Source organism: Taeniopygia guttata, chromosome Z (genome assembly GCF_048771995.1).
Source record: "Taeniopygia guttata chromosome Z, bTaeGut7.mat, whole genome shotgun sequence".
NCBI lineage: Eukaryota > Metazoa > Chordata > Aves > Passeriformes > Estrildidae > Taeniopygia > Taeniopygia guttata.
In genome coordinates this window covers 47,076,302-47,097,058 of record NC_133063.1, presented here as the reverse complement: position 1 = coordinate 47,097,058, position 20,757 = coordinate 47,076,302, and the positions used below count along the sequence as shown (strand labels likewise).

General features: G+C 40.8%; 1 protein-coding gene across 11 annotated transcripts in view; it reads right to left on the bottom strand.

The window, feature by feature from the left end:
- UNC13B (unc-13 homolog B) overlaps positions 1-20,757 on the bottom strand; it is a 208,244-nt gene that overhangs the window by 36,572 nt on the left and 150,915 nt on the right. For all 11 annotated transcript variants that reach the window (XM_030258840.4, XM_041711471.2, XM_072922644.1 and 8 more), the window contains 7 exons: positions 18,709-18,859; positions 17,695-17,763; positions 15,365-15,454; positions 13,811-13,945; positions 12,887-13,020; positions 11,895-11,980; positions 4,605-4,731 (listed from right to left, as the gene is read on the bottom strand). In XM_030258840.4, the coding sequence (XP_030114700.4) occupies positions 4,605-4,731; positions 11,895-11,980; positions 12,887-13,020; positions 13,811-13,945; positions 15,365-15,454; positions 17,695-17,763; positions 18,709-18,859 (792 nt within the window). The remainder of the gene's footprint in view (positions 1-4,604; positions 4,732-11,894; positions 11,981-12,886; positions 13,021-13,810; positions 13,946-15,364; positions 15,455-17,694; positions 17,764-18,708; positions 18,860-20,757) is intronic.

Below are 20,757 nucleotides of genomic sequence, written 5' to 3'. Positions count from 1 at the left end.
GCACAAGGAAGACCTCCACACCCACAGGCACCTGTCCTGATGCTCACTTGGGTGTACCAAACAGGCAGTGTTAAAATAGGTAAGCGGAGAAGCAGCTTCAGTGGTGGGATCTGATAGCTGGCCCCTCTGTCCTCTGCTCCAAGGGACACACACAGTACAAAAGGGTGTGTGTGTGTTTTTGTTGCCTGTATTTAAGCAGTAACAGAGCACTTACAGCCTTATTTAAATATCTGTCTGGAGTTAGTTGCATACAAGTGCCAACACAGCACAGCTGAAACAAATCTTAATTTCAAATATTACTAAACAGCATTCAAAAACAACAAGTGTCCACATGTAATCAGTCCAAACAAAAGATTATTATATGAGTTTTACAGAGTGCAAGCAGCTGTATTCATAGAGATTGTGCTAATTGTGGCCTGAGCTTGCAAAGAACATGAAAGCATATGCCAGACATGAGAGGGAGATTAAGAGCAAATTCACAGGCAGAGCATACTAGATAGCCTTAAATAATCTCTACACTCTAAAATATAAAGCACATCAATGCTAATATTGGAAATTGTAACTGACACAGTGTTAAAATGCCAACAGCAACCTGTCTTTGTAGCCCTATTTATTATAGACAGCAACAGTGGAACACTGTCACAGACATATGGACTTCCTGAATTATGAAAGAATTCCTTTTGAATGGCACTTCAGGCTCCTAAAAGTCAGCATATGTTGAAGTCTGCTGCAAGTTTCTCAAGCTTTCAACATTTCCTTTTAAACTGTAATAGTGTATTTTAAACAGCTTAAGCCTTAGAAAGGAATTCGGGCACTTCACAAGGAAGCAACTATGTATCTTCCACCTGTTTCACAGTTTCCAGGCTGTGAGCTGCTGACTGCTTCACATGTCACAGGTCAACCCATTTGCTGTTGAGAACATTGCCCATTTTTATGGATATCGTATGTTGCTACACAAAATCAAGTGCCTAGGTATACCTAACTGTCTTGCCAAATTGTCTAAGCAAAGGTGGCAAAGAAAATGGTACTGTTGGGTGGGTGGGAGAGGTGTATTTGCTCCCCCTCTCATAAAAGAAAACATTACCTTCAGGAAGAGATTTATTATGAATGTTGAATGTGCCACTTAGATCATCTGCAAAGCCATCCTCAATTTTGTCCTTTGGCTGACACAAAAACTTGAGAGGTGCAAATAATTTACAGATACTTCCAGTCCACGTGTATATTCAGAGCCAAACTATGCTTTGAGCTGTAGCACAAACCTAGAACTATCTTAGGCCAAATACCTCTCATAATATTTTACTAGCAGGTCTTGGGATGCTGAACAAATCAGGGGGACTCCAAGGACTATGAAGGCAACATATCCAGAACAATATGCAAAATTATCTAGCACAGAAATGTATAAAAATAATCTGAATTCATGCAGAAATAGATCCAAAATGTTATTATACAGCAGATAGCTTCTCCCTCATCTGCTTCAATTATTGGTCAGGAAGCAAATGCTGTAATGACTCACACACCATCACACATGGCAGCGGCTCACAGTGCTGCTTCAGAGACATTCTGTGCTCACAGGGGTCAGCACAGCCTGGCTCCAGATGGCACAGCCAAACTCTCCAAACAAGGTCTGCACAGAATACACTTCAGTCCTGCCTGCTGGGAAAGCCATTGGCACTTCAAGACTAAATGTAAGTTCACCCTTCTTGGCTGCACAACAGTGAGGTAACATAAAAGGCTACCATTTCAGCTTGGCCATGAGCTTGGCTCCCTCAGGGTCACTCTGCAGGTGAATAAATCTTGCTTTGTTGTGGGTATCCAAGGAACAATCTCTGTGCCTTGGCAAAAGCTGAGGCAAGAAGGAAGGCATGGTTCCAATGAGTAAAATAATAAATACTGTGTTTGATGAAGAGAGCCAGAAGAAGCCAAAAGGATCTCAAAGGTAGGAATATCTTCCCCCACCAGAGAGGAGGCAGTCTCCAGTAGAGCTACAATGCTACCTGCACACTAAGATCAGTACTTAAACAAACATGTATGTACACAACTAAAAAGCTGGGGTTTTTCAGGAACCTGAAAACCTGACCCTTCACTTTCAGCTGGCAGAGAGGAAGTTTTGAAGGTACACTCCTAGTTACATAGCTACATCCATTTCAGAAAATGCTTCTGAGTTTTGGAAATAAAGCGAGTATAAAAACCTCAACTTCAATACTTTGGACCCTGCACTTTGTTCAATCGTATCTCAAAGGCTACCAGGAACACGGTTTCTCAGGGTTTATAAACTGGAAAAGTGAATTTGTGGATGGCCTTTTGTCTGACAAGTAGACAGATCGTGATGCCTTATAAAGGCTGTCCTAGAACAGAAGTTAGACAGAGCTAAAGAATAAAGTAGGCATTTATTAAAAGACCTCAATGGATACACCTTGGGCAGCACAAGAGCCCAGCCAGGGCTACACACAAGATAAACCCAAAATGGTCACAAAATGGACGACCAGTCACGAGGTCTCTCACTTTTTAAAGTTCTGGTCCATTTGCATATTGAATTTAATTGTCCAATTATAGCTTTAGGTTATGAAGTCCCATTCTTCTTGTTTTTCTCTCTTCATTCATTGTTTGTGCTCTTAGGCCTGAGATTTGGATCATTTGCTCTTGGTCACCAGCTAGAGAAGGAATTGTTTTGTTTCCCTACTCTGTGAAGAGAGCTTACTATTCCCTAATATGAAGCTCTGAACTACACACTAAAGCAATACAGTATCTGAAAAATATAAAAGCTAAAATCTGAGGCATCAACAGCCCAACCATTGTCTGGAGAGGAGCAATTTAGTTTCATCTAATGAGTTTACCGATATGCAAACCTGATGCGTGGTCTCCTTTGTTTAAGGAAGTTCTGAGGCTAAAAATACTTGTTATTAAACAAATCAAAGGACAATTCATATCAAGGGGTATTTTGTGACAGGTGAAGGTTATGGTTGAGAGAAACATCACCTGTGTCTGACAATGTGGCTATTGTATTGAAATACAAGGGTGAAGTAACAAAGCCAGTGGCTGCAAATGCACATGAGTACTGAAGCTCTACCACAAAGGCAGCAGAGCAGAACAGACTGCAGAACAAAACGGAGCATCATTCTCCTGATTACACAGGAGAAAAAGAGAGATTAAGAATAGCTGATGGCTTGCATAAGACTGCCCTGACTCAGAGGCACAGCAAAGAGAAAGGGCTTCTGAGACTGTCACTCTAGCACCCTGCTCAGTGAGCAGCTTATGTCTCTTGCTGACCTGATTTCTTAATCAGGCCCACAGCCCACACCGAGCAATTATGCCCAACTGCCTCAAGCCTGATTAGTATGCAGCTAGCACCAGGCTTGAGAGACTGCATGCACAAAAGCATGGCAAAAGAATTCAAAGTGCCAAACTGGAAACACAGTCCAGGAAAAAGTGTTTGTCAAGAGGGGAAAAGTGCTGCATTTATACAGCATGGAACAGTCATGTACAGGGTGGAAACAGCAGTGTGGTGGGACACAATGCTGCGGGTGTCTGCAGGCCAGCCAGTGGCCCACTGTGAGCACCACTAGTCAGCAATATCTCTGAATAAAAGAAAATGCAAAAGGTTGCTTTCAACACAGCACATGGCACATGAAAGCAGCAGCACTGCCTGCAAGGCAAAGTATGCAAGGTCATATTTAAGGCCAAGAGTTATGTTCAGACACAAATATGTCCGGAAAGAGGTGTCTAAACCTCACTTAGAAGGAAAGCTGGGAACAAACAAGAACCAGCAGAAGACCATAAAGAAGCATGATCAAAGCATTCTACTCTTGAAAAGCAAGAACAATTTATTCTCTATGTGCAGCCTATAATAAGCTCAAACTGAAGCTAGAAAGATTTGGAGGGGGTGAAAAGGAGAGTGTATGTTAAATCCCCAAAACACAGTGAAGGAGTAGCAGTGAAGCACAGGATAAAAGGAGTCGTGGAGCAAACATCACTGAAAGCTTCTGAAAACCAGTTAAAGCACTGCTAAGACCCAGGACACCTGCTGTAGCTTGAGGCAGGTGTGGGACTCTAGCTACACCATTTTCTCCAGGTTGCCCAGACAACCTTTTGGTCTCATACACCTTCTCCAGGTCTGAAATCTACTGTTGCTCTCTTAAAGTTAGAAGTTGCAAACAATTGTTTAGAGCTCAAGAGCAAAAGCTTATCTGATACTTCCAACTAAGCTACCCAGTCTTACTAAGAAAAACATTATCTTTACTTACAAATCCTGTAGTGTGTGTACATATGACATCCATGTATAGTGTATATATAGATAAAGCATATGTGTAGGCACACATCTTCTCTTCAAGAACTGCCCACACTGCAGGCACACAGTAGTTTTAAGTCTGTCCATGCCATTGCTAAGCTCTGGAAATGTTGGGAGATATTGTACAATAATGGACTGTGCTGGGTGAGAGGCAGTGGCACAGAACACCACAGCAGAAAAGCATGTACACAAACACAGAAAACTGAGAGTTAAGAAAAGAAGTATTTTGAAGGCAGCCACAGGAGATCCAAATGGCCACCCTACCACCAGGGTAACAAAAGGAAATAGATAGTGGGCATTTACTACAGGAGACACTCACGCTGGATATTCAGGCACTTTTCCCTTGAAGGCAGGCAGATCACAAACATATTCGTTGTACAGCCACTTCACTTTGAAGTGTAAATTCATATAGTCCGCACTTTTACACAGTCTGTGTTTCTCATGCTCTGTAAGGAAGGAAATAAAAGCAGTTAGGTCTGAATTCATCACTGCATGTAAACACACCAGGCATGGGGAGGACTTATGAAGCATGTCTGCAGACTGCAAGGGTGTTGAGGATGAAGCATGTATAGAGCCACAAAATCTTCACAACACAGAATTCTGGCAACAGGCAGGAGTTCTTGGAGGTTGGGACTATTGGGAATCTAGAGTTTTTTTCTGTAGCTCTAATTAATACTTCCATTAGTTAAACATTTTTTTTTGTTGTCAAAGCAATAAAAACAGAGCAATGTCTCATGGCTTTTTCATTTAACATATCACAGTTGAGACTCCATCTTTGCAGGGAAAAAATCAAGGTGAGCAAATCTGTTCATTCTTGGTTATAAACAAAGGCAGTAGCAACATGTTACACTACATCCCCTATGAGACAACAGTAGAAAGCACTAGAAGTTTGATAATGTCACTCAAACAAGATCAAATGAGTTACAAAGGAACCAGAGCCTTCCTTGCTCCCTCTTGGAGAAATCAATACTTCTCTTCCACAAAGCAGGGTCTGCTGCTGAGCTTCTTCCTCCTGCTAGGTTTCCTTATGTTTTGTACCCAGGCAATGCTGGGAAAATACAGTTTCTCCCTCTACAATGCCCATACTTCCACAACACAACCCTTCCCACACACCTACACCACTAAAGCACTGGCCATAATCAGACCTACGTTTCTGCAGAGATCATCTCCGCAGACTACTGCTCCCCTTCCTTATCAGGAGAAATGTATGGTCCAAGTCTTCACTCTCAAGGCTCTTCACAGCCTACGTCCACATAACATCTTTCAGTAATTGACTCCCACCTCAGATCAGCCCACAATTATGTATTTAAAATACTTGCTAAATTCTCCCAAAAGCAGCTCAACACTTTCTCCTAAGCCACCCCTCATGTGCTTACATAGGCAGATCCTTCTACTGCACTGCTTTTCTTTAAAATCTTAATTGAAGAGATGAAAATTAATTCCTTTTTCATATGAAGACTCAGCAGCAGGCTTTTGCCTGCACTGTGACCCTGCATCATCGGGTGATCAATTCTGCACTGCTGCTCCCCTGTGCCTTCTGTCTGTATCCATCTCTTTCTTCTGCCAAGTTTCATAGCAGGAATATGTTTTGTGCCAAGCTTTTTTGTTCACTGTAGCACCACAGCAAGCTGCTAGTCCATGTCTACAATGTGAGATATTATACTAAAACATACAAGATTTTGGCTTAGACTCAGGTTTTTATCCCAGTATTTCACTTTAGACTCTTCTTTCGATCTTTAACATGGAAACCTCATCAACGATGTAACTTTTCAAGGGCATCACTGCTTATGTGGAGACAGGTTTTGGCTATGTTAAAAAGAGTGAGTATTTTTCTCAACTCTGAATGGCTTATTAACTGACAGGCATGCTTATCTTACAACATTATATATTTTCAGGTACATGTGAACTCTTGCAACTAATTCAAAACATTAAGAAACTTCCACATCTCTCCTGAACCTTCATCAACATGCACAAGAATAAAGTCCAAATCAGGTGTGAATTATCCAGTTGAAAACACAAAATCCAGAGAAATGTTCAAACCAAATTTTTCCATAAACCTTTGTCAACTGTCAAGCAGTTGAATGTTCCAGTGGTTTCTTTACAAGCTTTTGTAAGAGTGTAACACACATGTCCTCCTAGTGCACGTCACAGACCAAATACAGATACAATCTCAAAAAAAAAAAAAAAAGAAAAATAATAAAAGAAAGGAGAGAAACACAATTTTTGTTTTAAAGAGATTAAAATGCCCAATATCTGAGAGACATAATCCTCAGGAGTGATGGTTCAATGGACAAATTACATGTACTATGGTCCATTTCACTCTACGGGGAACTGTGTAAGGTCCATTCCTGTTTTACATTAATAACCTCATATCTTTCTTGAGCACTAAGAAAGCAGGAGTATACTAAGCGTCTGAACTGCTGACCCTCTGCTATACTTCAAGCAATGGTAGAAGAAAATGAGAACTCCCTTTGCAGATTTAAAACTGGAAACAGAGCAATAACTGTGCCTGCTCTGCTCCCTGTGAGTGAGGAAACCAATGGACAATTATAACTTCATTAACTTGGACGTGTGCTGCTGTCAGCTGCTGCTCCGGCATGCGCAAAGTGGTGTTCCTGCCGAGGAAATGTCTGACTTGGATGTAAAAAGGACTTTAACCAGATTTAGTTCCTGAAAATTAAACAATGCACTAAAAGCAAGCAATTCAAGCTTTTTCCTGTTTTCTAGGACATCTAAAATACTTCTAAGTTGCAGAAGAAGAAGATGCAAAGCAGCCACAGAAGCATAAACCCAAGAACAGCTACTAGGACTACCTGGCCATCTAGGCACTTAAGGAGACACTTGACATTAAGGAATAAATCACAGGAAACTGAAAGAAAAAAGAGGTCTTACCACCATAAAAGAGAACTTTACGTATTCGAAAGAAATGAGGGGCTTGTGACAGAGAAGACAAGAATGAACAGCTCAAACTCTTTGGAGAACAAAGAAAGCCAAAAAAGACCCAGCCCTCCTCCATCCCCAGCCTGCATCATCTCCCCCTCCCCCTTCAATAGACCCGACATTGTTTTCAACAGTTGCTTCCTTTGTAAGTGGAAATGTTTAAGACCACCTGAAGGTGACATCTAACCACATCAGTCAGAGGCATACATTGAAAACCCATTTTAGAAAAAGTCAAGTGAAAATCTTGGCAGCCATCAGTCTTAGAACATCTCTGTTCTGCTTTATAACCTGCTGGCTTTTAAACACCTTAGCAACAGCAGAACAGGACACAGATATTGTGCAGCAACTGCTGTGTTTTATCCTGAAAACACAGAATTCTGTAAGTCTCCCACACTTTCCTTAGCAGATTTCAGCTGCAAACAGACTTCTTTGGAGAAAAGCTTTTGGAGTAACAAAGGCCATATTATTAAGGCATTAATAGGGAACTGCTGCTTAGCAGCACACTTTCTAGTATTATGTCCAGTTCTTTTCAGGCAGAGAACAGGACTTCTACTATACTCCTCAATCACAGATTTTTTTTTTTTTTCCTGATTGTTAGCCTATTTTTCATGGGTTAACTTCCAGCAAATAGTGTCAAATTTCTATAAAGAAACTCTAATAGGTACCAGGGCTGTTGAAGTGTCAACACTTTAGATAGCTGGCATCTGTGTGTGCCTCTGATCCCCTTCTCCTTATTAGAAGTGAGAAAGCAGCAGAATTATTTATTTCAATCCTGCCTGCCAAGTTTACTGTCTCTCTTCCTATCAGAGATGTTTCCAATTTGCAGCTCTCCTAATACTGATGTGTCCAAACTAAGATGAAATGTTGCTATCAAGGATGATGCTGATTTTCTATTACTGTCTGTTAAGGTGTTCCTAGCAAAGGAAGAGCAGAAGTCTCTTTGCTGAGGGTGTTTGTGATTTCTGGGTGACAGCAGTTTCAGAGAGGTAAATGAAAAAACTACTAAGTACAGTTAGTGTACTAACAGAGGCTATACAGCTGCTTGACCATTGGACAGTGTCCCAGAGGTGGAGCCAACTGTATCACTTGGAAAATCATCCTCTACTCTACAGTGACTCCAGAGTAACATAAGCCTGCCAACCAAGTCTGGGACATGTGTATCAAACCTGTTTTACTCTTGGGCTGATGGGGAACAAGGAACACTTCTCAAAGACCCAGCAAACAGGGAAATGCTGGGTCTGCTATGCATGGTGCCTTGAGTAGTCACTGCTTTAGGGGAGAGAGAAAACAAGTGGGGTAGATCCTGGAGATTCTGCTGTGTCTCCTTTGGACAGCCAAAGGTATAATATCCATTAGTTGAGCACACTGCTGCCAAGACTACTGCTACCAGCTGCTGATTTATATCGAGAATAGGCACTTCATTTTTTTGATTCAACATTTTAAATAGTAGCAATCTAACTCTTCAGAGGTGCCCAACGGACACACTGCTGCAGCATCCACAGGCTGGCATGAATACTGGGTCAGAATACCTCAACATTCTAGGTATAAATTAAGATTTATGCATTGTCCTGCATAGGCTATGTCGTGCATATGGGGGTAAGCTCCAGCTCAGAGAGGCATGATGGGAGAAGAAAAACTCAGGCAGCCAGGCACTGCTTTCCAGCTCAGAGAAGCCATCTCCCACTTGAACCTCCCAAGTCTCTTCCACACTACCTACTGGAGAGCAGTGGAAGCATCAGGCTGGAAGGAGGGAAGCGGCAGTTTCATGCAGCCAGGTCTGAACTCCTTCTCCTCCCAAGTCTCCTTACAGAACATGCTCTCCATTTCTATAGAGCAGTATGGTCTTTCAAGTCTTCTTTGCAGGTCTGTTTATTGCTGGCATAAAAACTACAAAACACTAGAGCTAGTGTTACATACTACATCCACAGTGCTAAAACTATGGGTAAGAAATTAAAGTCTTTGTCTACTCACAGCTACAAGCTCCAATAAGGACCATGAACTTACCACTTGGTGAGGTGAATGAGCTCATGTTATCCAGAACTTAGGAAGAGAACATAAGGGAAAACACCATGAAGAAAATTAGGGGCAAGTACTATACTCTGTGCCCATGTGCACATATCTCCAAATATGAAGATAAGCTTTTGTTGCAGAGCTCCTGATCTCAGAGCAGGCAAGAAATGTACCCAGGGATTATGCCACAAATGGGGGAAAGTAATATGAAACTCTTGGTGCAGGTTAACTGGTAGAAAAAACAGCAGCTGAACCTGAGAAATGACAGAGCCAACAGCTGAGGCTGGCAAATCAAATTATCATCCCACACATCATTTAATCAGTTTCCTTTAATCCCTTTCCCCGCCCCGAGTTAAAAAAAAATGCAGGGAGCTAATGCAATCATCTGTATTTAAAATGTATGTAGTAAGGCCTGTAACTGAATTATTGTAGAGCTTGTTCTAAAGGTTATATTCACAAATTTCTGGAGAGCAAAGCAGTGTGAGGAATCACACTTGCCTCAAATAGAATTCTGCACCCAAAGCATTTCTTGAATATATATTTGGAAGAGACATATCCTAACACAGACTCTATCACTGTTCAACCCTCCTGCAGAACTTGAACAGTTAGACTACAAATAAATTACCATGCAGTTTTTAGATTTTTATTCAAAATGCAAAATCCCTGTCCACCAGCTCCATTTTTATCAGCTTTTGTCACCAATAAATATTCTGAAGAGGGATGCTCTTTTCAGCAAGTATTTACTGTGCACTGAGGAACTCATGGGTGATAGCAATGCTTGTCTTAAGAAGCTCACAAGTGACCAGAAGGATATCAGGAAAAGGTAAATTAAGCCCAGAGTCATCAGTGGGGACATAGTACGACACATGAACAGAGAAAACCTGGGAGACCAAGCGAATCTGGGCACTGGAAACCAAATTAAAAAAAAAAAAAATTCATGTCCCCTTTGACAGTCATACAACTGCACTTTGGATGCAACAGGGAAAGGGAGTCTTAGGAAGGTGAGCAACAAGACCTGGAAACATGCAATTGCAATTCTCACTGCTGCAGATAAAGGAGGAAATTAGGGCACTTTCAGCATGTAGGAGAGCAAACTGCATTATAAATTCCTGAAGTAGAGCACACAGGAGTAGAAAGAAGCAGAGAGTGGCTTTGGTTGGAAGGGACTGTAAAGATCATGTCATTCCAACCCCCTGACACAGGCAGGGACACTTTCCACTAGACCAGGTTGCTCCAAGCCCCATGTAACCTGGCCTTGAACACAGCCAGGGAAGGGGCAAAACCAGCTACTCTGGGCAACCTGTGCCAGTGCCTCACCATCCTCACAGGGAAGAACTTTTTCCTAATACCTAATTTTAATCTAGTCTCTTTCTTTTAATCTATTCCCCCTTGTCCTGTCACTATACACTCTTGTAAAAAGTCCCTCTCCATTGTTCTTGCAGGCTCCCTTTAGGTACCCCAGATAGGACACCCCAAAGGCTGAACAAATGCAATTCTCCCAGTCTTTCTTCATAGGAGCAGTGCTCCATCCCTCCTAGATAAATAAGTACAGAATTGAAAGGGGAGCTAAAATGGTTTGCAGGAACAAACGATTTCTAGGGAAAGAAATCATTCCTAAAAAGTTCCTAACACAGAATTGAGCCCATTTCATCCAGCCCTGCCACATGCCAGATTCAAGCCTTCACCTGGCAAAGAGTGCTCCCCTACAGCACAGTCTCTACACCTGTTGCACTGACAGAGATTAATAAAATAAATGGAGTCAATCTTTTTCACCTACAGAGCAACCCCACAGACTGTTTCCAAAGAACAAAATACAGGTAGCTGTCTTACTGGCAGCATTTTTTTCCTAGCAATCTGAAGAGTCTAATTGGCTGTCACTCCTGTGAATTCACATCGAAGTGGGGACAAATGGATTGAGCAAAATTTTGTGAGAGGCCAAAAGCAGTAGTTTAACTTTGATTTGAAATATAAACACCGCCGCAGACAGCACTGGTACTTCTGTTTTATCACAATCTCACCTTATGAATGAGCATAAAGCCCAACTCTGCAGAGACAGTGGGAGCTGCTCTCTGAAACTTGTGAAAAGTTGGTGAGATTGTGAAAATCAATGTATAGAACTAAAATCAAGTTCAGAAACTAACCATCAGAAGAGTAGCGCAAGCAGAAGAATTCCTTTCTGGATGTTTGCTGGGTTTTGCATGCCTAACACATTTTCAGAAACAGTAAAATTTCCTCCTTACTAGGATGTGGAATTATGCAAAGACTAATTGGAAATGAAGCTGTCTGCAGCAGGAATTGTTATAACACCATCTTTACTCCAATGGCTTAGGCAACCTGTGCAGTATTATCCAGGGAACAACACAGACTCCACCAACCTCTCCAACCCTTTCTACCACAGCACAATGGAAGATGAAGCTTCTGCTGGCTGCTGATCCAAGCCATTGTAACTTCTAGGCCAAAGGGAGCTTCTGATTTCAAACCAGCTGAGATGTCAATGAACAACTTGAAACAGATAAACCAACTGTGCACAAACAAACAAACGACTAGAAATCCCTGCTCCAATGAGTGGTGCTACTCATGAGCTTAAGCCTCATTTTCACCAAACGGAGAACAAGAGACCAGCAACAAGTCAGCTAACAGCAGTGAGACATTCTCTTACCTTCCATGGCATATTTCATATCCTGGGCAAAAAGACTCCACATCACCTCTGCGCTGATCTTCCCAACTGCAAGCTCCTGAGGAAACCTGAGGGGACATTTGAAAAAGGCTTTGGCATGTGTCAAAGCAAAGGGCTCTTCTTTATTTAGCTCTGAGCTATATTACAAGCTGAAAAGCTCAACCTTACAGATGCTTCCTTCACCCTAAAGGACTAGATGAATATTAGAGATCATGGACTAGACTCTGAGGCATTGATTAAGTAAACCAAAAAATTTGTTTAACTCAAAAAGACAGGTCCTGTATGTTTTTCCTAGAATAGGTCACACAGTCATCCTGGGAGTGTAATCTCTATGCCCTTGCACCTTTTTCTCTTTCCTTGTCCATTTTTTTCTTTCTCCTTTTTGAGGGTTACTAGGCTGACAGATGACTGCTAATCATGCTAGATTAGTGATGATTAGGTCACAATCCAGTTAGTTGTGTGTAATACCTTGCAGGATCTCTGTCTCTCTCTGCCCTGTGGGAGTGTAGGAGGGGTATCCACAAGTGAAACAGACCCATTTCAGGGTCCTTTCCAATGCTACGCAAACTCCACCCAATGCAATCTCCCAGAGCTCCATTGAACACCACGTTCCTAAACCACAGTGTAAGGCACCACAGCACTACTGTGTGCATTAATGTGCACCCCAGAACTGCTCAACATCAGAAAAAACCAAAAGAACTCTCACCCCAGTTTCAGGTGCCTCCCTGAGCTCAGGATTGTAATAATCAGGGTGTTTGTGTTCGAACGCCATCGTAACTGAACATTTTGAAACTCTTCCATCCCAATCAAAAAGTTATTTATATAGACAGAGACAGATAAGACAGAAAGACAGACAGACAAGATAAGTATTTCTATAAATGCACAAGTGACAGAAGAGACAAAAAGCAGTTTAACAAATAAAGCAGTGCACACACAGACTAGCATCAGCCAAACATAACACAGAGGATTCTTACTGATTCAGGACTGGGGTATAAGAATTCTTGTCCTCTTCTATGATGGAAACTATCAAAGTGATGAGCTTGGGCCAGAAATCAAGATTTCTGATGCTGGGGCCCTGTTCCTCGGCAGGAAGGTCCTGAGTTTTGTTCTGAGAAGGAAGCCATTGGAAAACCAGCAAAAAATGTAAGGGCAAAGAAAAAGCTGGCAAACGCAAATCACCATGCAAACTCCAAGCACACCTGTGGACCCTTGTTTCCAAAGCTTAAAATTATTGACTGCTGGCAACTTGTCTGATCTAATGCAAAACACAGTAACATGCCAAACCATGTTGCTAACTGGTGGCTTCAAATCCAACTAATCCTTGTTTTGTCATCTACCATGCCAGGAGCAGGCCAGGCTCCAGGAGACCTGCTGAGACATCATTTGCCCTAAGCCTATTCCAAATACTTGCTCTTTAGGCACCTGGTTGGTGACTATATCCCATGTTGTGTGTGCATTACTACACAGAGGCCAGTGGAAGTGCCACGCATTTGAGAAGAGCTTGTGTCTAGAGGCACCGCCTAAACCCAATTCAGGATACTGGGTGCTGAAAACAAGGCAAAATCTCACTGCTTGAGGTTTACATATGCTAGTGACAGTTTCCTTGGTCAGCCTACATTTGCTATAATTGGCTTTTGCTCGCTCAAAGCTACACCAAACCTTCCCTTCACAAATAACTGCTGAGGCTGGCAAAACACATCATAATTAGTTAGTGTAAAACAATTATCATCCTCCCCTTACTAATTAGTGCTCATTAATTGATTTAAAATTTTGTACATTCAGAAGATAACAAGTCACGCAACTTTGTTTGTGCTGGCTTTTTGTATCAATTAGTATTCTTGTTACTATCTTAAGAAAAGCAGAAAAATTCAATTTCTGCCTGCTTATCAGCTACTCACAGGATCTGTCTGGTACTCCCGACTGTACAGCTCATGACAGTTGTTGAAAATGTACTCATAGGTGGAGTTGAGGCAAGCTTTTACACAGTCCTTCACCACCTGGCTAGCTCGGGGTGGACTCTGCAGCTCTTGGACCTGGCAGGGGGATAACAAAGAGAGTCAAACAAAGCACGGTTCATAAACTAAACAGGGAAAGGACACATCACCATTTTGGAAACCACTCAAGGCTTGGTGGGTCTGCTTTCAGCAACTTGTGACCTGAAACCACAAATGGGTCACTCTCCACAGGCATAAAGAAGCAGTGACAACACTTAGCTCCTCACAGGACCAATATGAAGTATAAAAGAGATTTTGATGTGCCAAGGAAGATTTCCTGGAACAGACAGTTCATGTGGCTTGATACGTGTATAATCCGAACCAAAGACACAATTTCTGCTGAATTTATAGGACTTTGTTACAAAGCCTTCAGGCAATCTTCCTCAGCACTGGAAGAAGAGCAGTTTACATCTGATCTGCAAAGTCTTGCCAAAGACCAAACATCTGCCTTTAAATACAAAAAAAACTTTCACTGAGGACATCTTTCATCAAAAGCTTTATTGCATTGTAAAGCAACCAGAATCATTAGGGACATGCCAGCTGATACGTCTTCTCCTCTTGCAATAACAGCTGTTTTCATTATTTCATTGTTACACTATTTTAGGAAAATGCTGCAGAAGTACTTTAAACTAAACAGACAGGCAATCGTCACCCTGCAAACACAACTATGACCTGACAATTCTGATATTTTCAGTACCTCTAACTTGTTCAGAGGATCTCTAGAAATCAAGCTTCCAACACAGACAGATTGTCTGAATGAAACTCTTAAAATAAAGATCTAAATCATCATTTACGCTAGGGCTTAGGAGTAAAATTTTAAGCACTTCGTGAAGTAGCTCAAATTAAACACTTGCTTTGTTTTTGATAAAATAAAGATTTTTAAGTGGCATGTACTAACCAACAATATTAGGCTGTGATCTTTTTAAAAAAGTTTAGAAGCCAAAAATCAGGAATATAAAATAATCTCATTACACATTGCTAGGACAATAAACTTAACTATGAAACCAGCACATTAGCATTCGTAACAACTCTCCTGGATCTCTAATGAGAGATATTATCCCATTTTAGTATCTCATCCTCCACAAGAGGAACTCTAAAATATTTACTTGATAGTGAAAAACCTTCCTAATGTTATTAAAAAAGCAAATTATCTTCCTAAAACTAGACAATTCCCTTTAGTCTTCCTCCTCCTCATTTTTTTCTGTTTTTTTGCGATGGAGGGTGGGAGAGTGTTGTGCCATCTTTATGACTGAAGAATAATAGGGGAAAAGCAATTTACATCTTCATAATGCAAAATACAGAGAAATGTGGATGTTTATACACAGTCAGCAGATGATTTCTATTTTCCTTATGTGCCTAAAGCAAAACAACATGAAAGAATGGTTTGTAAATGGGAAATCAACTCCTGGGGGGAAAAAACTGCAGAGATGCCATTCCCAAACCCACCCCTATCCATACCTTCATCCTGAAAAAAGTGATGCTGGTCAGCAAATCCACTGTAGACTTCAGGTCCTGCAGCCGCTCACGACTGCTAGCTGGGAAGTTATTCTGTTGAAAGAAAAGGGAAATCCTGTTTGAAAGCACAGTCAGATCCATGCAAGGCTTCAAGCATGTGCTAAATAAGGAAACTGCCTTGGAAACATTTCCTGCTCAAGAAGCTTGTACCAGTCAAAACAATGCTCAATAAATAAGGCCTTTTTGCTGCAGAAGCTTATCTGTTTGCTTAATTAAATAGCTCTTCACACAAATGTAAAGTCTGTGGATGCCAGGAGACTGAAAGCCCTTGGTGGCAGGAATGGTCTCCTTGGCTGTAGAAGGAGCAGGCTGGGAGCAGCCTCACCACTGGCAGCCCTGGCCTTTTGCCTAAGGTTATGTGTTTCCTTTCTGCACCCAATGCTCCATTTTTTTGGCTTCTCTTGTGAGATGTCAAGGGGTGTGGTGTATTCAACACCTCTCCAGAGAAGAAAACAAGACCAAGAAGGAAAAATGAGCACTACTCCGATAAGATGGTACTGGAACTAGCTAGAATCCTGTGAGATGTCATATGTAAATACATATGCTGAATGCAGCTAGCTTTGCTTCTCAACATGAAACTCTTCCGACCTCAGTGCCCTTTCCAACATTCTCACTGTCTTCTGTGAACCCATGTCCTTTAATAGCATTCATGTTCCTCAGCATATTCTTACATTCAAGCCGATGGGATTGATTTTACTGCAAGTAAAACAGGAGGGGCAACCTTCTCTTCATACAGTCTTTCCACATCTGCATGTTCAAAAATTATTAGATATGAAGGTGAAAAGAGCAGAGGGAAACAGTTTTCACTTTTTACTGATGACTTGCAGAAAAATATGCTGTCTCTTGACAGTAGTAATTGAGTATTACTGAAGTTCAGCTAACCACTGCAAGTAATTTGATGCTTTTTGCAGTCATTTGTAGATGGTCTTTCTCAGACAACTCTCCTTTTAAAAGTTAAGCTGTCTACGCATAGGTTGCCTGGAACTCAGGGTATTTACCAAAATCAAAGACTTGTATGGGCCAAGACTTAAATACAAACCATTTGAAGAATATAGATTGCCATCTCCTGTTTGGAAAGCTGCAAACAAACATGTTTTCTTTCAGAACTTAACTTGCCCTTTAGGGGTCTTAAAATAATTACTAAATGCTCCCATAATGCTTCAGCCATTTCTCCGAATATAATATTAATTAGATTACACCTAAATTATTTCAACTACACAAATCTTTCCTGTTCCTTCATGTAAGATCTTACTTGTTTGTGCACATTTCAGTTGCATTAGCCACCAAAAAGCAGCTTTTACTGAACACCAAGCAAACAAAAAAGGCAGCACTAATACAGACACCTCTTGTCATGGGTTGATAATTTTCTCTCTGCTAGTCCGTGGATCAGTTGCCTCTATTTAGACCTTCTCTTTCTAGTAATGTAGCTTTAGAATAGCTCTTCACACAATATTCCTTTTATCTTCTTTTGCACCTTTCCCCTTTTCCTTTTTCTTTTGTCTTCCTAATGCGCTTCTCTTTATCTTCTCATGTTTTTCTCCTCTATAACTTTTTCTGTGTTTTAGGTAAATGCTAAAATCAGAAGTGGATAACTAAATAAAATTGAAGTGCACATTTTGCCACCATTTTCAATTTTTTCAATGAATTAGTCACTGATTGAAATAATATAGCAAGGAATTTAAGGGAAAAAACCAGCCAAGTTGCATGATAGGACAATATTGATTCAGGAGTAGCAAAGAAAGAAAGGAGGGTTTATGAAGCTTGCTGGACTAATGCCAGCATCTGAAACTCATCTCTTCACAATCTGCTGAAGTGGGGGGGATCTCAAACCTGACCATACATCATGATTTGAGTTTGCCAAACCTTAAATAAGTGACAACAAGGTGCTCTAAAATATTTCTGTCATAGTAGGGGAGAACAAGTCTATTTTCCATTTTTAGATGATACCCTGAAGTAGCTGATAAGAGTAATTAAAATTATTTAATACAATCCAACTCAGACTGGAAACTTCTGGGGAAGTATCAGAGATAAGCATAGTTCACAATGCTCAAATTATTTCAGAAGTCTCGAGCAAATGACAATGGAAGAAAAAAACAAAGTCTAAGTTCGATCCATGAGCAAAACAAAACAGTATATTTGAGCAACAAGCTTGTCATGAAAATTCCTTAAGACACAAACTATGCAATAAGTTAGAAATGTAAGAGAAATCCAAATGGTGTGTTTCCGCTCTGCCCGCCAAAATACCTAAAGGGATTCTGTTTATTCCCACTCACCCTGTACATTGAGAGATCAATCCGAAGTGAATTATGAAGCTGATCCAGAAGCTTTACAAATCGTTCTTTCTGTTGAGCAGAAAGCACTAGTAAATGTTCATGCATAACCACTGTCCAATCCATGTTCAGAGTAAGGAGAAAGCAGTATGGATACATGGCATTGTGCAAACAGTATATTCTTTCAATTCTTGGATTTACTTTAAAACTGTAATTATTTCTGAAGTCTGTGAAACATCACAATTGTCAGAAAAAACACTCAATTATCACTCTGAAGTAGAAGCAGAACAGAAACCATTCTGACTTTCCATCTGCAATTTACACCAAACTTGTATTTGAGAGAAAATACTTATTAAGAGATTAATAAATTACAGGCAGAAATGAGTCTAATTCAGAGCAATAATACAGCTCTATGATGTTATTTAGATAAGTGACAAGTACTACAAGCTTCTTGTGACATAGCTTCTTGAGGTCAGGTCTCTCCACTGAATTCTGATTTGGCATTGTGAACACCTCTCAATCAATTAATAAATTCTCAGTCTGATGGGAGGTATGAGCTTTTCCAAATACTTTTCCAGTATGCTCAACTCCACCACAAATAATATACAAACTATTTTAACCATTAAGGGGATAGACTTCTTTTGTGCTTTTTTTCTCCTAAAGCAGTTGCGGTTTTTAAAAACAAAGTTCTGAAATTACCAGATCACATGGTATATTTTACCAACAGCACTAACATGCAGAGTTAGTATTGTTTGCTCATTCCATACCATCTGTGCTCCACTGTAATGTGAGCACAAAGAATCAACATCACAATGCATTACACTGATTGATATCTGAAATGTGGGATGATGAAGACAATAAACCCATGCTCTTTGTCTGGTGTAAAAGAGTTCCACTGCTTCGAACTCCTCAAAAATTTAATGTTCTTTAAGCAGAACACGTTATTTACTGAAGGGTGGAAGCACTGTAGCAAATTAAAGAAGTCCAACTGCAACATCACCAAATGCACAAACCTACCCCAAAATTGGAGGCTGCAAAGCGGTCCGAAGCAGACACATTTGTGGAGGCAGTGGTGTGTGCATAGTAAGCATTGATATTGGCAAGTAAGGTGCTCATCACAGCTGGTACGCCTGGGCACATGTATTTAGAGGAGAGACATGCAAAATGCCTGCAAAAGGACAGTGATGTAAGTCATTCTGGTCTCTTTTGTGCAGCAGGACTTGACTTCATCCCTTTAATAGACCCCTTCTGCTGGCTGGCACTATGAACAGATGGAAGTTAGGTTTCATCACTTTATAGAACTCCAACATCTCAGAGTTTTTATTCAGAAAGGTGCCATCTAGACAACAGCTCAAAACAAAGAGAAATCTCTTCACTGCAGCCATTTCCAGATCATAAAACAGCTTCTCAACCATTTGTTGCTGACAGTATGTGCCTTAGTGATGCCCTGGGTCCTGATGCCAGTTCCTAGAACCAAACCTGACACAAGGAAATTCTCACAATTTGGTGCTGCTTGAGGCAGACACAGATTCTCAGGTGTCAGAGATGGTAGCAGCTGGAAAGCATTAATGGCCAGTGAGAGTACACACTAGTATTTCTTGTGCTGTATTGACATGTGTGATTCCTTATGGCTAACCCATTCAGGCTGCAAGAAGTGTGCACATTCAGTTGCATTTTCCCATTCTCTCATTAAATGCAGAGAACTCTCCTCTAGGAAATCTCAGAATTATGCTAGGAGCATCCAGGCTTGTGAAACGATTAAAAAATTTTTTAAAAATCTGATAGTCCTAAAAAAAAAAAAGAAAAAAAGAATTGGAGCATAAGAGGTCTTATATCAAGGGAAATGGCAAATTCATTTCAAGAGGCAGGAGAGATGGGCCATTTTTATGCAGAAACGCTCACTGAGAAATCTAATCTAGTCTGGGAACCCCTTTACAAATGTAACTTTCTTCCTGAGGGACTCACAGAATTACAGAACAATTTAGGTTAGAGGGAATCTTTAAAGGTCATCTAGTCCAACCTCTGCAGTGATCAGGGACCTACTGCTCCAAGAACACCAGACTGCCCAATATCCCAACAACATGACCTTGAACACTTCCAGGTTAGGTAGGACATCCACCACCTCTCTGGGCAGCCTAGCCTATCCATCCACTGTTTCACCACCGTCACTGTAAAAGATTTTGTCCTTTTATCTGTACTAAATCTAACCTCTTTAAGTTTAAAACCATGCTTGTTACGTAACATTTACGTACCAATTGGTCATTTAGGCACTGGGCAAATATAAGCACATGAAATGAATTCATTTAGCTTTAAGAAGAGAAGCTGTGAGGAATGGGGATCTAATCAGAGAGGCTTCCACCTTCATCCTTGGGAATTTTTTACATTCCTGAGCAGCCTAGTCCAACTTCCAAGTTAGCCCTGCTATAAACAGTGACTAGACCTCCAGAGAAACCTGCGAATTCTTTTCTATTTTCTATTAAATCAACAGGCAGAAAAGCTGCTTGCAAGGTGACGTAAGAACAGCTCATAACTCATCTAAGGACCCATAACCCAAAACTTTTAGCTTCTAATATGAAAAAGTTCACTTTTGTCTGCTATATTTTATATTACATTTGAAATACGAAATGAGCTAAGCATAGCAATACTAGTCTTTAAGAGGAAAAATGACTAATCCCAAATCCAAGTAAAAGTACAGTGACAAGGAAAATGTTCTTTGAAGATACAGAACTGCATTAACCTAACTCCAAAGAGGACAAATCAGTGGCACCATTACTCAAACCTTCTGGAAGCGCTTTCAGCAGTACCTGGGAAATCAGTCACTTCAACGAACTGTAACATTTGCCACAACAAACATAGAGGACAAATGCTTCCACAAAACCTCATCCCTTCTCATATCAGAAACCTTCAGAGGAACCTTGAGCAACACCTTTTTAACAGAAGAGCTCTCAAAGAGAGCTTTGAGAGTCTGAAAACAGAAATGGCAGACAATAATTTCTAGACTTTGAGGACATCAGTGATTCAAAGACAGGAAGTCTCTTCCCATTCAGAGTAAGCCCCATAAGGAGC